The 20742-nt window shown below is 41.8% G+C and overlaps 1 protein-coding gene, 1 long non-coding RNA gene and 1 pseudogene across 2 annotated transcripts; 2 read left to right on the top strand and 1 right to left on the bottom strand.

The window, feature by feature from the left end:
• The first annotated feature begins 58 nt into the window (after positions 1 to 58).
• LOC129832858 (modulator of macroautophagy TMEM150B-like) lies at positions 59 to 8056 on the top strand. The gene is made up of 7 exons (XM_055896929.1): positions 59 to 1473; positions 2437 to 2520; positions 4338 to 4397; positions 5766 to 5833; positions 5908 to 6035; positions 6674 to 6851; positions 7136 to 8056. Exons 2-7 carry the CDS (start codon positions 2456 to 2458, stop codon positions 7330 to 7332), a joined length of 696 nt encoding a protein of 231 aa, XP_055752904.1. The 5' UTR covers positions 59 to 1473; positions 2437 to 2455; the 3' UTR covers positions 7333 to 8056.
• Positions 8057 to 9524: 1468 nt separating this feature from the next.
• Positions 9525 to 11945, top strand: LOC129833898 (modulator of macroautophagy TMEM150B-like; annotated as a pseudogene).
• Positions 11946 to 12719: 774 nt separating this feature from the next.
• On the bottom strand, positions 12720 to 19787 carry LOC129832859 (uncharacterized). The gene is made up of 4 exons (XR_008756012.1): positions 18859 to 19787; positions 18189 to 18245; positions 14447 to 17867; positions 12720 to 14125 (listed from the first exon to the last, which is right to left on the bottom strand). It is a non-coding gene; the product is annotated as an uncharacterized LOC129832859 (long non-coding RNA).
• Between the last annotated feature and the right edge of the window lie 955 nt (positions 19788 to 20742).

The following is a 20742-nucleotide window of genomic DNA, read 5'->3' as shown; positions in this document are numbered from 1 at the left end:
ATGTTATGCTAAACTAGCAGGGTTAAAACATATACCTGAAATATTTCAGAGATTTCATATGTATATGTATTTCATACTGTTCCAACACTGTATTTTCCTAAATTAATGTATGATTCACTAAGTAAAACATCAACATTGTTGTTAATGAAATTCCTTGTTACCTATTTGAGGCACAGTAACCCTTTTAGACTAAAGGACCCAGCTTCCTCTTCAAATGGTTGGGGTCAAAGGTCCTTTGTCCCAGCAGTCTTTATTACCAAGTGTCATCATATGAAGTTGATAATATTGGTTCAGTGGAGCCATTATTACTCATTTATTGCTTTGTATTTGAATGATCTAATGCTCACCAGCAGACGCCCTGTTACACCTTTCAGTCTGGAGAGAAAGAAGACTGTATTAAGTCCTGTGTTTGATATACTTTGGTTTCACTATGTTTGTGGATGTACAATATGAATTATGTATGACAGAGTTAATATTTAGAAAATAGGTACCTGAAATGGAAAGAAAAGGGTAATGTGCGAGAACGAGGTGTGCAGAGGAAGCCCACAGCTGGTACAGTATGTTACTGGCAAGCAAGTAGTTGTAAATAAAAAAAAATGTTGGCCACGCTGTTACCGTAATGTCTTGCATAGCAAACCCCTTCAAAAATGTACTTTAAAAAAGGATTATTCTAAGTAGAATAGTTACACAATTTAAAAAAAATAATAGGTTTATTGTATATAGCGCTTTTCATTACAAAGAGAATTTCAGATACGCTTTAAAAAATAATACATTTAGGGGTCTGGCAGTGGCAAGTGATGGTGTTCCACTGCAGTTCAGAAATGCTGTGGTTAGTGGAGGGAGTGTTGATGGTACAGGGAGGGAGAAGTGTCAAGTCAGATACTGTAGACAGGCCCGGAGCTCTTCCTCGGGCACCTTTGCCGTATCCTGCACGATGTTTTTATTTAATTTTGTATTTATCTACAGATATACACAACACACATGAACAGAAAACATCCCTGTATTACCAAGGAAACTCGCGTACGTGTCTAAACCCAAATTCCCCAGATCCACTCACTTGGGCATGAACCGATGCTCAAACGAGCTTTGTCCTTCCCTTTTTATTCATGGTGATTCGTGGCAACTTTATTTGAATGAATCAAAACACTGTCATGGTCAAAATCACTATCGGGTCACATCTTCACACCTCAATACTGTCATCCTCGTACCAATCTTCATTATCACCATTAAAATAATTTAAAATATCTAAACCCCGGGGCATATTTCTTAATCCAGCCCTGACCCAACGTAATACTTGTACCATACAACCTTCTCTCTGGAAAAGCGAGTGAGAAATAACTTACTACTGGTGTTATTACGGTATATTTGACAGTGAAGGCCAAGGGGGAGAGGCATTTCGAATTGAGTTAGATGTGAAAAAATCAAGAGCTTGTGTCAGCTTTCCCTCCCAACTGTACATACCAGAAAACCTCTGTGAGTTTAAACCACTTTTTACTAAACTTCTCTTTCTCTAGCTTAAATATTCTTCTCTTGTATGTTACTATGACATCTTGTCATAGAGCTTGCAGGAAAGGTGTTTCACTGTACTTGTGCATGTGACATTAACTTGTAACGTGAAACTTGTCAATGTATCTTTATTTGTGTAAATTGTGTCTGTCGTTATTGCGGTAGCCTAGTGGTTAAGAGCATTGAGCCAGTAACCGAAAGGTTGCTAGAGAGAATCCCCAGAATCTGTCGTTCTGCCCCTGAACAAGGCAAATAAGAATTTGTTCCTAACTGACTTGCCAAGTTGAATAAAAAAATACAAATTGCTCTTTCTGTATCTTGCTTTCCTCTCACTTTCCTTTTCAGTAACAATTTTTATGGGTGTCATTTGATGAGGTTTTAACAGTCTTTTAACATTCTCTTCCTATCACTCAGTGATTTCTCAAGTGGGTAGCCTATAGCTTCAAACTGTCCTTTTCACCTCATCAGCTTTGATCCTGTAAGATGTGTATGAACATATAATCAACCGATACTAATGTTACCGGACCTGGGTTCAATTACTATTTCAATTACGTTCACATCCATTTCAAATGAAGTATTAAGATATTTGAAAATACAAGAAGTTGAATATTGGGAATGTATTTGGAAGTATACTTGGAAAGTATTGGCATGTATTTGAAAATACTCAAATACAACTAAATACTCCAGTGCATTTGAACCCAGGTCCTAGGAATATTTAAAATAATGAATTTGCTTTGTATATGAAATTATTTGACAATAGATTCAAATAGTTGATTTGACCACATTATTTGAAAATACTAAAATACATAGAAAATAAATAAAGAATTAAAATTAAATAAAAAATAATTAAATACACATGTATTTAAACTCAGGTCAGGATACTACATGGCATTCAAATAAACTACAAAGGAGTAATTGTGTCTTTCCCAGGTGACCTCCGTGTACCATTATGTGGCTCTGGGCACTGCTTCCGATCTGCTTGGCGGTGTTTGGCACTGTGGGCATATGGGTGGTGTAAGTATTTATCTGACATCCACGTGTGCTCTCCTCTTCAGCCACTTCGTTATTAGCGATAGGCAGAAGAATACTGTGGTCTCTTATGCTACAATGATATGGCGATGATGATGAGGAAAATGTCCATGTTTACTTGCTTTCAGTAGAAGTAACAAACATAGAACACTTGTGCTCTGAGTGCAAGAAACAAAACAAACATCAAATGATTGCCTCTGTCACCCTCCACAGGGTTTGGTGCCTTCGGAAAGTATTCAGACCCCTTGACTTTTTCCACATTTTGTTATGTTACAGCCTTGTTCTAAAATTATTTTTTTTTAAATACTAAAATCCTCAGCAATCTACACATTATACCCCATAATGACAAAGTAACACCCCCCCCCCCAGAAATACCTTATTTACATAACTATTCAGACCATATGCTATGAGACTCGAAGTTGAGCTGTGGTGCATCCTGTTTCCATTGATCATTCTTGATGTTTCTACAACTTGATTGGAGGCCACCTGTGGTAAATTCAATTGATTGGACATGATTTGGAAAGGCACACACCTGTCTATATGAGGTCCCACAGTTGACAGTGCATGTCAGAGCAAAAACCAAGCCATGAGGTCGAAGGAATTGTCCATAGAGTTCCGAGACAGGATTGTGTTGAGGAACAGATCTGGGGAAGGGTACCAAAAAATGTCTGCAGCATTGAAGGTCCCCAAGAACACAGTTGCCTCCATCATTCTTAAATGGAAGAAGTTTGGAACCACCAAGACTCTGCATAGAGCTGGCCGCCTGGGCAAACTGAGCAATCGGGGGAGAAGGGCCTTGGTCAGCGAGGTGACCAAGAACCCAAAGGTCACTGACAGAGCTCCAGAGTTCCTCTGTGGAGATGGGAGAACCTTCCAGAAGGACCACCATCTCTGCAGCACTCCACCAATCAGGCCTTTATGGTAGAGTGGCCAGACGGAAGCCATTCATCAGTAAAAGGCACATGACAGCCCGCTTGGAGTTTTCCAAAAGTCACCTAAAGACTCTGACCATGAGAAACAAGATTGAAGTCTTTGGCCTGCATGCCAAATGTCACTTCTGGAGGAAACCTAGCACCATTCCTACGGTGAACCATGGTGGTGGCAGCATCATGCTGTGTGGATGTTTTCCAGCGGCAGGGACTAGGAGACTAGTCAGGATTGAGGGAAAGATGAACGGAGCAAAGTACAGAGAGATTCTTGATGAAAACCTGCTCCGGAGGGCTCAGGACCTCAGACTGGGCAAAGGTTCACCTTCCAATAGGACAACGACCCTAAGCACACAGCCAAGACAACGCAGGAGTGGTTTAGGGACAAGTCTCTGAATGTCCTTGAGTGGCCCAGCCAGAGCCCGGACTTGAACCCAATCAAACATCTCTGGAGAGACCTGAAAATAGCTGTGCAGTGACGCTCCCTATCCAACCTGACAGAGCTTGAGATGATCTGCATAGAAGAATGGGAGAAACTCCCTAAATACAGGTGTGCCAAGCTTATAGTGTCATACCAAAGAAGACTTGAGGCTGTAATCACTGCCAAAGGTGCTTCATCTAAGTACTGAGTAAAGGGTCTGAATACTTATGTAAATGTGATATTTCTGTATTTTTGTTGTTGAAATTAGCAACAACAAAAAAAATCCTGTTTTTGCTTTGTCATTTTGGGGTATTGTGTGTAGATTGATGATGAAAAAAAACGATTTAATACATTTTAAAATAAGGCTGTAACCTACCAAAATGTGGAAAAAGTCAAGGGGTCTGAATACTTTCCGAAGGCATTAAAATACTAACTACAGTTCTTGTTCTTGCCAGGTTTGGTATCGCTGTATCGAATGAGACTGTTAACATCACAGATAGATTCCCTTACATCAGGTAAGAGTCACACTGGTCTTTCAATCAAGTCAATGTCTCACAGTACTCCTTAAATATTCCCAATGGCATGGATCAAAATGAAAAGTGATAACATTCAAATTGCATTTAGTCGTATGTACCGGATATGCATTGTATACATCGTCCAATTAAAAACATACTTGCAGGTTCCTTCTCGACAACGTAACAACAATAAAAAATAATAAAATATAAATCAAATAATAAAAAGTACATTAATAAAATAAATTTTTTAGCATACACAGAACAGCCTCAATTTGTTGGGACATGGACTCTACAATGTCAAGTTGGCTGGATATCTTTTGGGTGGTGGACCATTCTTGATACACAGGAAACTGTTGAGCGTGAAAAACCCAGCAGTCTTGCAGTTCATGAAACACTCAAATTGGTGAGCCTGGCACGTACTACCATACCCCTTTCAAAGGCACTTAAATCTTTTGTCTTGCCCATTGGCACACATACACAATCCATGTCTCAAAGCTTAAAAATCCATCTTTAACCTGTCTCCTCACTTTCATCTATACTGATTGAAGTGGATTTAAACTGTCTCTGACCCTGTTGGTATCAGATCTCATGCTCCGATACCGTCTTCCCGACGGTAAGGGATTGAACAGCTCGTGTGTGGGGTCCTTGATGATGCTACGGCCTTCCACAGAAACCGTTTTGAGTAGATGTCCTGGATAGGTGGGAGCACGGTCTCAGTGATGTACAGGGTCGTCTTCACCACCCACTGGAGGGCCTTGCGGTCGTGGCCGGAAGACGGTATCGGAGCATGAGGTCTGATACCAACAGGCTCAGAGACAGTTTCTATCCACAAGCCATCAGACTGCTGAACACTTGCACTGGACTGACCACCTGATCTGATTCTCCACACCGTAGCACACATGCACAGACATACACAGTCCCAGGCCCAGACGCAACCCATCAGGACGTGCTCAATGGTGCAGTGGTAATATTTGGAGAGGACCCGTGGCGGCATGCATAGCTAGCATGGAGCATTAAAGTTCACCCAAATTACAAAATGACATTGGTTTTCTATGGACAAGGTAGGACAGCAATCCATGCTTTGGTTGTGTTTACCTGTCTGCATGTCAATGGTACTTATATTAGCTTTTTTGCCCTTCATGTCCAAATCATGTATAAGCAACTTCATTGAGTTACACTATAATTTATTTTTTATTTTTTATTTTTTGCTTCAAATCATCCTAAACTAAGACACATTTTTTACATAAAGTATGAGAAGGGAAACTAAGGTTTGTATTGTTACAATAACCAATACACATTATGAGGCTGTTATGTCTGATGTTGTGTTTCTAATCGTAGAGAATTGAAATGTGAATTTGTGTTCCACAGTGAGTGTGGCACCTATAATCCACAGAGCTGCATCTTTGCTCAGATCTGCAACGTCTGTGCTGTCTTGGGTAAGTGAATAGATACACACACACACACACTCACTCCCACTCTTACTTAATACCCCCTTCTCTCTCTGTGTCAGCCCTGTGGGTTGTGGTGATCCGGTTTCAGCAGGTCAGGGACTATGGTCAGAACAGCAAGGTGAACATCGCCAGTATCGTACTGGGCTTCATCTCCTGTGTGGGCATCTCCCTCATCGGAAACTTCCAGGTATCGTTTAGAATCTCACTTCAGTGTAAACTCTTGTGATGAAGGCATTTATCGCAATACTATTATAATATCTCCCTATTATTGTGATACAAGTCCTATTATAAACTGGGTGGTTCGAGCCCTGAATGCTGATTGGCTGACAGCCATGGTATATCAGACCGTATTCCACAGGTACGAAAAAAACGTTTATTTTTACTGCTCTAATTTCGTTGGTAACCAGTTTATACAGTGCCTAGGCATGTTGTGTAAATCAAATGATACAAACCCCAAAGAAATATATTTTAATTCCAGCTTGTAAGGCAGCAAAATAGGAAAAATGCCAAGGGGGTGAATACTTTCGCAAGCCACTGTAATAGCAATAAGGCACCTTGGGGGTTTGTGTCATAATGCCAATACATCACGGCTAAGGGCTGTGTCCAGGCACTCTGCGTTGCGTCGCGTGTAAGAACAGCCCTTAACCGTGGTATATTGGCCATATACCACACCTCCTCGGGCCTTATTGCTTAAATATCCTCCACCCCTTGCATGTACACATAAAAAGTAGACATATTGTTATACCCTGATAATTGCTGACAATATCTCCTTCATTCCATCTTCTCTCCCATCCCTCCCTCCCTCTCTTCATCCCTCTCTTTCAGCAATCTGTAGTGATGGGGATCCACTTGTTGGGAGCGTTCCTGGCGTTCTTCGTGGGCCTGGCCTACTTCTGGCTGCAGGTGTGGCTCTGCTACAAAGCCCATCCCTTTAAAGACCGTCACTGGGTTGGACCTCTTCGAGCTACATTCTGTAGCATCTGCACCGTCCTGGTCATCACCAGTATCCTTACAGATATAACTTCACGTAGGAATAGATAAAGCATCTATTACTCACTGTTGATGCATGCTGAACCGTGTTTGTGCTAAATATATCAACTTGAATACCGGTGAAAATATGACACACAAACAATGGAGGCTGTAGTGTACATTCCCTGACCAGACTGGCAGAACAGAGGTGTACACTACACTTAGCTGGGAATGAGACTGTATACAAACTGTATCGTTTAGACATTGACAGGTCATCTGCTTGTGTTGTTGCTCCTTCACTGGCCTTTCCCTCCCCAGTGGCTATACTTCATAATACCGGCTACAAATCTGGAGCGGCCATTTGCGAGTGGGCCTTGGTCATGTCCTTCTTTGTCCTTTTTGGCCTCTTTGGGTCCGAGTTCCGTCACATCGACTTCCACCAGCTCACCGTGCAGAAACAACGTCTGAAGACACAGAGCATCAACGGAGTGGTCAGAATGAATGATGTTTCATAGTACAGCCAATGAGGCAGGTAGCCAAGTGGTTAGAGCGTTGGACTAGTAACCTGAAAGGTTGCAAGATCGAATCCCCGAGCTGACAAGGGGGGGGGGGGAATCTGTCGTTCTGCCCCTGAACAACCCACTGTTCCTAGGCCGTCATTGAAAATAAGAATTTGTTCTTAAATGACTTGCCTAGTTAAATACAAATACAAATGAGACCGTGACAATGATCATGCATTGATACACTGTTCTTAACATCTAAAGACACACACTAGGTTATTTTGACTCAGCTAGTTTGGTTGCGTTAATAACCTAACATGTTGGGTTGTTTGGAATACCCAAACATGGGTTAATTTAAACATTGGTAGTTTAAAAAAAAATGTAATCCAGGTTATTTTCATGAGGCGTGGCCTATTAGGGGCGTGGCTTCCAGATAATGATTTTTGTATCACAAATCGAATTGTCGTCTTGTACTGTTATTCAGTCAAGCAGATCTAAGATTTTCTCCCCTTTTGGTTTTTATTTTTGTACCAACAGAAATGATTTAAATGTCACATCAAGACATGAACACTGTAAACATATCCACACTATTTATGTAGAAGGAGATATGATACAGGAATGGATACTTTTTCAAGTCATGCGGGTTTACATAAGTGTCTGATGAGGGTTTACGTAACTAAGTGTTTTTAATTTTGCTGATGTTAAATAAAATGTTACTTTAAACATACTGTACAGAGAATATCGAGCCTTCCATCCAATGTCTGTCATCAAAAAAACAAAACATGACATTTGTTTTCTCAGTGCAAACACATTTAAAACAGAATTTAAAAACATTTTAAAACAGCCGTTATATCAGATATTTTTTTTTACAAGCATTTAAACAATCAATGTGCACTGCAAAGGTCCATATTGTTGATATATAGTACCAAATCTGTTTTCAGTGCTATTGTTAGTGTTTCTGATTAAATAGGCATATTAGCACTATGTGTCCAAGCCTTTAGGACAAGCAGCCTTGGGTGTGGGTTTCTAAAAAACATAAAGAATACCTTTGGGAAACTCACCACTTCCTGATTTACTCTAGGTAAGTGCTGTTTGCAGGAGTTGGCTGTCAGCTGTGCTGCCCTTCATTTTCCTCAGAACTACCCATTAAGAACGTTGCAGATAGAAATACAATTTATAGACGTGGCATGACACCCAATTCTATGTGACATAAGTATAGCTGTTCTACATAACCAATTTCTATCTGAACGTTTTTTTTAACATTGCACTCTCCTGAACACAGCCAGTCCTCCGCCGTTGCAGCCGCACAGACTGATTGACTGCCTGCCAAGGAGAACACTGCAGTTTTTTCAGGCTCTGTTTTTGTCAGTCCGTTTAGCCAGGCTATCGAGCTGAAGGTGAAGACTGACTGTTTCACACTGCATTAGAAAGACAGCATGCTACATGATGTCTCAGTCAACCCCGAGCGTTATTGCAGAAAATACAGGTCAAGATTTGCCTCGGCTCAGTCAACCCTGAGTGTTATTGCAGAAAATACAGGTCAAGATTTGCTTCGTCTCAGTCAACCCCGAGCGTTATTGCAGAAAATACAGGTCAAGATTTGCTTCGGCTCAGTCAACCATGAGTGTTATTGCAGAAAATACAGGTCAAGATTTGCTTCGTCTCAGTCAACCCTGAGCGTTATTGCAGAAAATACAGGTCAAGATTTGCCTCGTCTCAGTCAACCCTGAGCGTCATTGCAGAAAATACAGGTCAAGATTTGCTTCGTCTCAGTCAACCCTGAGCGTTATTGCAGAAAATACAGGTCAAGATTTGCTTCGTCTCAGTCAACCCTGAGCGTTATTGCAGAAAATACAGGTCAAGATTTGCTTCGTCTCAGTCAACCCTGAGCGTTATTGCAGAAAATACAGGTCAAGATTTGCCTCGTCTCAGTCAACCCTGAGCGTCATTGCAGAAAATACAGGTCAAGATTTGCTTAGTCTCAGTCAACCCTGAGCATTATTGCAGAAAATACAGGTCAAGATTAGCTTCGGAGTAAGTAGTCTGCAGCATCTATTCACCTAGAGCCTACATCTTTGTTTCTGTTGAAAGGGGAGAATTTGTCTTCAATGTTTTGACTGCTGCAGTGATGGATGCTGTGTTTCGTTCCTCTGTTGGTTGTCACATAGTATTTTTTTCACTGTTACAGAAATCTGTGTCTGAGGGTGATGGAGGTGCACTTAATCGATTCTACCACATGGTGGCACCACCAAGCCTATACTCACTTCAACATACAATGATTAACCTTAGTTTTGTTTGACTATTCTTGGGACACTCCGTAACCAGGTTATAGGTGCCTCTGACAGTTTCCTGTCTAAGGCTCTGAGGCAGGTGTCTGACATGCCTGATTGTAAGACGGTGTGTTTGTCCCGTCAATAAACCTCAAAGATCATTTCAGACATCTGTGTTTCTTTTTCTGGGATAGTCACCATTTGAAGTGTCCTGGGGTGTAAGATGTTTTTATGAATTCCCGAGTTCCTTAGTTGAGGACCTTTGTCCCTTTTTATTGAAATTGGTCTAAAGTGTATCTGGGTGTCTCAGTTGTCTCGTTTCATCTTTCCCAGGTGACGTAAGTAAACAATAATCTGGGCGCTGCTTCCAATCTGTTTGGCGGTGTTTGGCACTGTGGGAATGTGGGTGGTGTGAGTATCTAACAGACTGGTCTCCTCTCCAGCTACTTCTCTAGATAGAATAATAGTGTGGTCTTATGCTACGGTACAATGAGATGGTGTTGATAAGAAACCTACTACCAGTGCAAATTGCAAACAGAAAATCACTGAAATATTGATGTACTAACGACAGTACTTGTTCTTCCCAGGTTTGGTATCGCTGTATCAAATGAGACTGTTAATAACACAGCGAGATTCCCCTACATCAGGTAAGAGTGACGCTGGTCACTGTAAAGGGTTTACCCCGAATTCCGCTGTGTATTTGGACTCTGTCAATAGAGGCACTACCACAGTTAAACTGGAACGAAACATGCTGGGAAATGTTAATGAGCCCACAATGGCACAATACCATATACACACACGGGTGGCTCATTGTCTCAAAGTCAATATTTCATTACCAAGTCGTTTCCAGGTTTGTAAATAATTCAAATGTGAATTTTGTCTTCCAGTGAATGCGACACCTATGATCCACAGAGCTGTATCTTTTTTTACCAGCTCTGCAACATCTGTGCTGTCTTGAGTAAGTGAATTTATTCAGCACTTACACGTTGGTTCATACCACTTTATTACTCTTTCTTGTCTTTCGTATGTCACTTCAACCTTCTTCTCCCTTATATCCTCCCTCCTCTACACCCCTCTCTCTCTTTTTTCTCTCTCTTCCTCTCCCTATCAGTCCTGTGTTGATCCGGTTTCAGCAGGTCGTCTCACCTCTGGGCATCTCCATCCTCGGCAGCGTCCGGGTATCGCTTTTTACGATTACAATAGGATACTATAACTACAGTATTATCTTCATACGAATCCCAATAGCGCCCCAAATCCTAGCATGTTCCCATAAAAAGATGACATGTTGATATGCCCCCATATATGGTTGACAATATCCTGCCTGGCTCTTTCCCTCTCACCACCATTTCTCTCTCCATCCACCTCTTTCAGCAATCTGTGTTGTTTGGCATCCATGTGTTCGGGGCTTTTCTGGCCTTCTTTGTGAGCCTACTTCTGGTTGCAGGTGTGGCTCACCTATAAAGTCCAGCCCTCTAAAGACCGTCGCTGAGTGGGGCCTCTCAGAGCTGCCCTCTGTAGCATCTGCACCATCTTGGTCATCACAAGTGTCCTTTAACGTCAGATCTATCAGCTGAGATAAATCAGAGAGAGGGGAGAGCACAAGGGGAGTGCTCGACGATCCAAGATCAACAGAGCTGAATGGTGATCCAGGATCAACAGAGCTGAATGGTGATCCAGGATCAACAGAGCTGAATGGTGATCCAGGATCAACAGAGCTGAATGGTGATCCAGGATCAACAGAGCTGAATGGTGATCCAAGATCAACACAGCTAACTGTAAATTATTTTAAAAAACAATAATCCTAAATCATGCTTCTTTACCTGAATATAAAGTGAGAACATTGCACGTAAAAAATGATATAATAAACTGTATGTCCTCCCTACAAACGACTATATTTTAGACATTGTCACCTGTTTGCCTTGTGCTCCTTGACTCCCCTTTCCTCCTCAGTGACCATGGGTCTACTCTTTGATACTGGCTACTGCTCAATGGCGTCCATTTCCGAGTGGGTTCTCGTGATGTGCTTCTTTGTCCTAGTTGGCCTCTTTGCATCCGAGTTCCGTCATATCGACTGTCACCAGCTCACCGTGCAGAACCAAGGCCTCAGCGAGACACAGAGCATGGGATCATAATGGGAGCATAATGGGAGCATAATGGGAGCATAATGGGATCATAATGGGAGCATAATGGGAGCATAATGGGAGCATAATGTACATTAAACAGAACAGTAATGTAATAATGATATAATAATTGAACATTCAGCTCTGACTAATGAGCTCTACATAAGTGTACATGTTTTAAACCTATTGTTGAATAAACTGCTACTCTTTTTAGTTAATAAAATACTACTAACTTTGATGCGGCATCTCCTTAGCTAAACCTCTTTGTTTGGTTTCTGTTGAGTTTACGGGAAATATTGATGAGATTCTTCTGATCTTTATTCATTTTTTGACTACAGCAGTGGTGGTTGCTATGTTTCCTCTCTCTGTAGGTTGTCTCATGGTATTGCTTTCACTGTTCCAGGAATCTGTAGGGTGAGGGTGAGAGAGACGCTGTACTGTAGTTAGTCCATTCTACCACATGGTAGCACAAGCAGGCCATGTTTGTCAGCCTGGCCTCAGAGCCATATGAAACATACTTTATGTATTTCTTAGCACCTCCAAGACGTATGATACCTACTAAAACAGAAACAAAAGGAGCGGGGGTCGGTCAGTTGGGTGGGGTGTGTAATCGCACTACCATCTAGCGATCCAAAGGTTGCGTGTGTAACGGATGTGAAATGGCTAGCTAGTTAGCGGGTACGCGCTAGTAGCATTTCAATCAGTTACGTCACTTGCTCTGAGACTTAAGTAGTGTTGCCCCTTGCTTTGCAAGGGCCGTGGCTTTTGTGGAGCGATGGGTAACGCTGCTTCGTGGGTGACTGTTGTCGATGTGTGCAGAGGGTCCCTGGTTCGCGCCCGTGTCGGGGCGAGGGGACGGTTTAAAGTTATACTGTTACACGTGTTCGAGTTGAGTAGGGGATAACTGATGCATTTGAGTTAACCCGTCCTGTAACCCTTACTCAAAACCTGAAGGAAATCTCCACCCAAAAAGTATCGTTTGGTATTTGTTTTATTAGTACATTGTAGACGTAGTCCCACAATGTTTCGCTTGTCAGGAAATCTTCCCTGTATGATGCATTTTGCATAATTTTGCATTTTGAAAGTTACATGTCTTGAAAACTAACCTGCTACTTAAATTCACCTAACCTTTGTCATTTTAGTTCTCCTAACCTTCATGTAAAAGATCCTAACCTTTGTAATTAGTTTCCCTAACCATCAACGTAAATTCTCCCCAGAATTCAAATTTGTTGTTACAGCGCATCAAGCAACCTGGTCTCATCCAATTCATATGCTATTGTGCGACTGGGTAAGACGTATGATACTATGCATCCTCTAATTTGGATGATATTGTACAAGCGTTATTCCATTCATAATGTGACCTAACCTAATTAATAACGTAACCTAAATATATCATACTAAATGGAGTGTTTCACATTTACGAACATAGTCATATGAACTGAGTGGCAAATATTTTTCAGCTTACAGTTTTGAACTTTTAAAGTACATTATACTGTATCTTTGTGTTCCGAAACAGAGTAGAGAACATATGACATATTTAGCCCATAGCTTGTGTCTATATGTGATTAGATACTCATTAGAAGAGCAAAGAGGATCATTTAATGACTCCTGGGTGTCTAGTTTAATTTATCCCAGGTGACCTAAGTTGATCATAATGTGGCCCTGTGTGCTGCTTCCGATCGGCTTGGCGGTGTTTGGCACTGTGGGCATATGGACGGTGCGAGTATCTGACCGGCTGGTTTGCTGTGGTCACTGATATCTCAAGCTAATGTACAATGAAATGGTGTCTATAATAAAACAAGTACTGTTGGTGCAAGTAACAGACACAGAATAAACATACGTTCTGCCCGCATCCCGGAGTTAAATGTTTTCTTTAGTTTATTTAGTAAATATTATTTTCCTTAACTGCTTTGTTGGTTAAGGGCTTGTAAGTAAGCATTTCACAGTAAGGTCTATGCTACCTGTTGTATTCGGCGCATGTGACAAATAACATTTGATTTGATTTTCTCAAATGTTTACTCTGAGTTAAATATGCTGTTGCCTAGCTGTTTTGTATAGTGAAGTGTATATGATTCCATGGCAGCACAATCACATCAAAATCTGTCTATACAGAATGAGGAAGATCATGTAGCTGTACTGTCAACATGGAAACCAATATCTTGACTGCCCTTTCCCTCCTTAGTGTCTACAGGCATGCCTCTCTCATTTGCGCTTCCGCTCTGGAGCGGCCATTTCCGAGTGGGCTCTGGTCATGTCCTTCTTTGGCCTGTTTGACCTGTTTTGCTCCGAGTTCCGTCACATCGACTGTCACCAGCTCATTATGCAGAAGCAAGGTCTCAGCGAGACCAAGAGCAGCAACGGTCTCATCAAAATCGCAGGCGGCCGGTGGCACCTTAATTGAGGAGGACGGGCTCATTGCTGGAATGGAAAAAATTTAATATTATTAAATACCATTCTATACACTCTGAGGGGAGGACGCCATTATTATAAACCATCGTCCCCTCAGCAGCCTCCTGTGATAAGAATGTATGTTAGAATGTATGGTAGCACAGCTAGCAGGACGGTAATGGAAAAATGACCCCTGATTCATATTCAATATACAATACATCTTGGAGAGTGTCATGTGAAATTGTTATTTATCTCCATATTTATTTATGTGAGGATGAGGTAGAGGTGCTGGACTGTATTTAGTTCATTCTACCACATGGTGGCGCCACCAAGCCATTTACGTCTACTGACCTGCACTCACTTCAGCGTCCTGAATACTTTTGAATCTTCACAGTATACGACATCTTTCTGCGTCACAAAAAAAAATCAGGTCAATTCATTAAATATAACATGTCTTACAGATTGGATGGTTTGGATGTTCTGCAACCTTATCTATGGAGAAATCGTGCGTTTGTCTAATGTTGTGTTACGTGTGTATTGAACCCGTGGCAGTAGCATTTTGTCACCACATCAGGAAAAGTCTGGCCTTTGTCTATCTCTCCACCTGTCAGCTGGCTAACAATGAATGAGAGAGTGAACCTGTCAGCTGGCTAACAATGAATGAGAGAGTGAGAGAAAGAAAGAGAGGATGGAGGGAGGCTTGAGCCTGCAGGAAAGGAAAAGTTCACAATGTTCATAATGTGAAATGTCACTGTTATATAAATGTAATATCACATTTCCTTTAGCAGCTAGGGGACAATTTTGTCATAATGTAGAAATACAGAATGTTGCGTTTATATCAGGTATTACAAAAATTCTAAGGTTAATACAACACTGAGTTGTGGTCTTATCTCCCATGTCCTTTACAGCCCGACTATGCCACACAACTTACTTCTGTGGGTACAATATATTCTGTGAGCTATTTCAAACAGCTAATGAAACACAACGTTTTTTAATGTGAGGAAAGAGTTGCGCATATCGCCTTTAAATGCTCTCTTGATTTTATGGTTGCACCACCTCGTCTAGCGTTAGTTTTTGCGCCTTCTACTCCGCTCGATAGATGTTCTCTGTCAGCCCTGTAGGGACAGACATGGCCACCGGAGGCGCTGCACTATGGAGCACCATGGAGCTACGTTGCATTATCATACTGATGGGAAAATGTCGTTCTGGTGACATGCCAAAACATTTTGGAAGATACCCCTGATCGAGCCAGACATTTTGATTCCTGGAACAGGTTCTGAGAGAGAGAAACAAAAAACATGAACTGAATAGCTCCATTCTGTTCGTGTCAAACTCCACAGTGTGTTCTGGTAAGAGTTTTATTTTCACTGAAGTGTTGAAATACTAAACACAGTTCTTGACTTTTAATATCACAGAGAGATTACCCTACATCAGGTAGGAGTCACACTGGTCTCTACAACACTGTAAAGGGTGTCATGACTCCAGAGTAACGCAGACCTACAGTACACAAATCATGTTGCCACAAATAATCCAATTTAAGTGGAGATTAAGTTTATGAATTCTATGACTGGGCATAGAGAGGAAAAGTACAATGGCAATACTTCTATTTTGTATCTTATTTGATGTGGTGTACCAAGTAGTGATACCTCGGACAGAACAAGCTTTTGCGGTCATTTGTCATCATGAAATAAATTACGCCTGGAAAGTTATTTCAAACGGCAGTGCGGCAGGTAGCCTAGCGGATAGTGAGGCGTGCCAGCAACCGGATGGTTGCCAGTTTGAATCCAGGTCTGGTGGGAAGTGAGCTGGAAACCCGGAGGGTTGCTACTATCCAATCCTAGATGCCGTTGCCTGCTGTTGTGCACTTCAGCAAGGCACCTAACCACCCACAACAACTGTTCCATAGGCGCCCAGTGTGGCAGCCCCCTGCTCCAACCTGTACATGTACACTACCGTTCAAAAGTTTGGGGTCACTTAGAAATGTCCTTGTTTTTGAAAGAAAAGCACATTTTTTTTGTCCATTAAAATAACATCAAATTGATCAGAAACACAGTGTTGTCACGTTTTGACCTTTAGTTTCCTTTGTTTTGTCTTTAGTTAGTATGGTCAGGGCGTGAGTTGGGGTGGGCAGTCTGTGTTCTGTGTTTCTATGTTTAGGTTTGTCAATTTGGCCTGATATGGTTCTCAATCAGAGGCAGGTGTTTTTCATTGTCTCTGATTGGGAGCCATATTTAGGTAGCCTGTTTTCACTGTTGGTTTGTGGGTGTTTGTTTCCTGTGTCAGTGTTTGTGCCACACGGGACTGTTTCGGTTCGATTCACTTTTGTTATTTTGTATTGTGTCTTGTTCAGTTCATTATATTAAAACATGGACACTTACCACGCTGCGTGTTGGTCCGATCCCTGCTACACCTCCTCTTCAGATGAAGAGGAGGAAATCTGCCGTTACAAGTGTAGACATTGTTAATGTTGTAAATGACTATTGTAGCAGATTTTTTTTATGGAATATCTAAATAGCAGTACAGAGGCCCATTATCAGTAACCATCACTCCTGTGTTCCAATGGCACGATGTGTTAGCTAATCCAAGTTTATCATTTTAAAAGGCTAATTGATCATTAGAAAACCCTTTTGCAATTATGTTTGCACAGCTGAAAACTGTTGTTCTCAATAAAGAAGCAATAAAAATGGCCTTCTTCAGACTAGTTGAGTATCTGGAGCATCAGAATTTGTGGGTTTGATTACAGGCTCAAAATGGCCAGAAACAAAATAACTTTCTTCTGAAACTCATCAGTATATTCTTGTTCTGAGAAATGAAGGCTATTCCATACAAGAAATTGCCAAGAAACTGAAGATCTTGTACAACGCTGTGTATTACTCCTTTCACAGAACAGTGCAAACTGGCGCTAACCAAATTAGAAAGAGGAGTGGGAGGCCCCGGTGCACAACTGAGCAAGAGGACAAGTACATTAGAGTGTCTAGTTTGAGAAACAGATGCCTCACAAGTCCTCAACTGGCAGCTTCACTAAATAGTACCTGGAAAACACCACTCTCATCGCCAACAGTGAAGAGGTGACTCCGGGATGCTGGCCTTCTAGGCAGAGGTCCTCTGTCCAGTGTCGGAGTTCTTTTGCCCATTAATATCTTTTCTTTTTATTGGCCAGTCTGAGATATGGCTTTTTCTTTGCAACTTTTCCTAAAAGGCCCGCATCCCGGAGTTAAATGTTTTCTTTAGTTTATTTAGTAAATATTATTTTCCTTAACTGCTTTGTTGGTTAAGGGCTTGTAAGTAAGCATTTCACAGTAAGGTCTATGCTACCTGTTGTATTCGGCGCATGTGACAAATAACATTTGATTTGATTTTCTCAAATGTTTACTCTGAGTTAAATATGCTGTTGCCTAGCTGTTTTGTATAGTGAAGTGTATATGATTCCATGGCAGCACAATCACATCAAAATCTGTCTATACAGAATGAGGAAGATCATGTAGCTGTACTGTCAACATGGAAACCAATATCTTGACTGCCCTTTCCCTCCTTAGTGTCTACAGGCATGCCTCTCTCATTTGCGCTTCCGCTCTGGAGCGGCCATTTCCGAGTGGGCTCTGGTCATGTCCTTCTTTGGCCTGTTTGACCTGTTTTGCTCCGAGTTCCGTCACATCGACTGTCACCAGCTCATTATGCAGAAGCAAGGTCTCAGCGAGACCAAGAGCAGCAACGGTCTCATCAAAATCGCAGGCGGCCGGTGGCACCTTAATTGAGGAGGACGGGCTCATTGCTGGAATGGAAAAAATTTAATATTATTAAATACCATTCTATACACTCTGAGGGGAGGACGCCATTATTATAAACCATCGTCCCCTCAGCAGCCTCCTGTGATAAGAATGTATGTTAGAATGTATGGTAGCACAGCTAGCAGGACGGTAATGGAAAAATGACCCCTGATTCATATTCAATATACAATACATCTTGGAGAGTGTCATGTGAAATTGTTATTTATCTCCATATTTATTTATGTGAGGATGAGGTAGAGGTGCTGGACTGTATTTAGTTCATTCTACCACATGGTGGCGCCACCAAGCCATTTACGTCTACTGACCTGCACTCACTTCAGCGTCCTGAATACTTTTGAATCTTCACAGTATACGACATCTTTCTGCGTCACAAAAAAAAATCAGGTCAATTCATTAAATATAACATGTCTTACAGATTGGATGGTTTGGATGTTCTGCAACCTTATCTATGGAGAAATCGTGCGTTTGTCTAATGTTGTGTTACGTGTGTATTGAACCCGTGGCAGTAGCATTTTGTCACCACATCAGGAAAAGTCTGGCCTTTGTCTATCTCTCCACCTGTCAGCTGGCTAACAATGAATGAGAGAGTGAACCTGTCAGCTGGCTAACAATGAATGAGAGAGTGAGAGAAAGAAAGAGAGGATGGAGGGAGGCTTGAGCCTGCAGGAAAGGAAAAGTTCACAATGTTCATAATGTGAAATGTCACTGTTATATAAATGTAATATCACATTTCCTTTAGCAGCTAGGGGACAATTTTGTCATAATGTAGAAATACAGAATGTTGCGTTTATATCAGGTATTACAAAAATTCTAAGGTTAATACAACACTGAGTTGTGGTCTTATCTCCCATGTCCTTTACAGCCCGACTATGCCACACAACTTACTTCTGTGGGTACAATATATTCTGTGAGCTATTTCAAACAGCTAATGAAACACAACGTTTTTAAATGTGAGGAAAGAGTTGCGCATATCACCTTCAAATGCTCTCATGATTTTAGGTTGCACCACCTCGTCTAGCGTTAGTTTTAGCGCCTTCTACTCCGCTCGATAGATGTTCTCTGTCAGCCCTGTAGGGACAGACATGGCCACCGGAGGCGCTGCACTATGGAGCACCATGGAGCTACGTTGCATTATCATACTGATGGGAAAATGTCGTTCTGGTGACATGCCAAAACATTTTGGAAGATACCCCTGATCGAGCCAGACATTTTGCATTCACAACAATGCGTTAGGGGTATTTTAAGATGAACTGAGTAACTTGGCTGAGTATAGCTTCCAATTGGCTCATTTATCCCCCTCCTCTCCCCTGTAACTATTCCCCAGGTCGTTGCTGCAAATGAGAACGTGTTCTCAGTCAACTTACCTGGTAAAATAACGGTAAAATAAAATAAATAAATAAATAAAATAGGGCCAGCCATGGTGATAGCAGGGGTCCAGTCCTTGACTCATCTCCATGTTTATCCAGTTCAGTCTGTGTGGACAAGATGTTGATATTAGATTACCTTTGATTCTACTTCTTTGTACTTCATAACTTTTACTGCCGTTGTAAAATATCTTTGGCATCAATTTTAATGCGGAGTAATCGGTTTTAGATGGGAATCTCAAGCCCTCTAGCTCTTTTGCCCCGTCCCCTTGGCATTCTTTCACATACTACACGCTGTGTGATCTCTAGAGGGAGCCTTTGACGAGAGGCGAGGGGATCAGACATGCTGGAATTCTATGGGAATTTTCCCCAAGTAAAAAAAATGTGGTTTCATTTCAAACTTGGTTTATTGTTTATAGTGTGCTAAGTAAGACACTGGGGCACTGCAGGCCTAATACCGTGAAACATTGTAAATAGAGTGGGAACATAACTTGGATTAAGTAGCATAGATTACTAGATATTTTCACTAGATGAGATTGAAATTGTGTACGGTACATCTAATGAGGAGGAATTCCTAAACTAGTCCTGGTGCCACAGAACCTTGGGTCCTGCTGTTTTCATTAAATGGCAAAGGAGGCCCCTGATAAAGCAATAACACCTAATAAAAAAAACGGAGTCAAATACAGAGAGGTCATCGATGAAAATCTTGCAAACGGTTGAGAGTGAGACATTCTCTTCCAGTGAAAGAGAAAGGTTGATGAAATGCCTGATTTGTTAGTCTTGACTTTGATTCAAAAGGCCGCCATGCTGCAGCCTACTGTAATCTCAATAAACACCTGCCTCGGCTCAAATTGCTCTTATCTCACTAACAGCTCTTGACCAGCAACAATAGTGCTGCTCCACTATCGCAGAACGGAGCACTCGCCCCAGGCCCTTGGACCATGGTTTCGCAGTGTGCCCTAACCCTTATCTTCTGACTCCCCAAATCCTGTTCAAGACCCAGCGAAAGGCCACATCTGTCCAAGAGCAGTGGCACGAACCTGGAATTCTACGGGACAGATAGAGGGATATACTGTATATATAAAGAGAGAGAGAGAGAGAGAGAGAAAAAGAGAGAACGAGAGCGAGAAAACGGAATGGGGGGGTCGGGAGAGTAAGAGAGAGAGAGATACAGAGTGGGCACTAACAGCTGTGATCTCACCCTCCTCTCATTGGCACAAGGTTCCAGAAAACTGCCCTTTTGCAGAAAAATGCCATGCGCACCACATTCCATCCATCGGCACACAAAAGCCCTCGTCTCTTTCTTCCCCCCCGCGCGCGACAATCACATAATTATATAATTGCACTAGTGTGCAGACCCAGACACTCAGAAACGGTATATTTGCGAATGTGACAATGGAGGAAGTCTGGCTCAAAAGACTGTGGTCTGTGTAGTTAGGGAGGGAGATTGTCGTGTCGGAGCATGAGGGCGAGGGAGTGACCTTCTGTCTGGTCT

This window comes from Salvelinus fontinalis, chromosome 34 (genome assembly GCF_029448725.1).
Source record: "Salvelinus fontinalis isolate EN_2023a chromosome 34, ASM2944872v1, whole genome shotgun sequence".
Classification (NCBI taxonomy): domain Eukaryota; kingdom Metazoa; phylum Chordata; class Actinopteri; order Salmoniformes; family Salmonidae; genus Salvelinus; species Salvelinus fontinalis.
Note: the sequence above shows the minus strand (reverse complement) of the source record. Positions and strands in the feature narration are given on the sequence as shown.

Bases quoted from the DNA above. Each gene is read 5' to 3' on its own strand.
- LOC129832858 (XM_055896929.1), top strand. From the start codon at position 2,456: ATGTGGCTCTGGGCACTGCTTCCGATCTGCTTGGCGGTGTTTGGCACT. The intron at 5,834-5,907 runs GTAAGTGAATAG...TCTCTGTGTCAG, and splicing joins CAACGTCTGTGCTGTCTTGG to CCCTGTGGGTTGTGGTGATC. The intron at 6,852-7,135 runs GTATCCTTACAG...TTCCCTCCCCAG, and splicing joins CACCGTCCTGGTCATCACCA to TGGCTATACTTCATAATACC.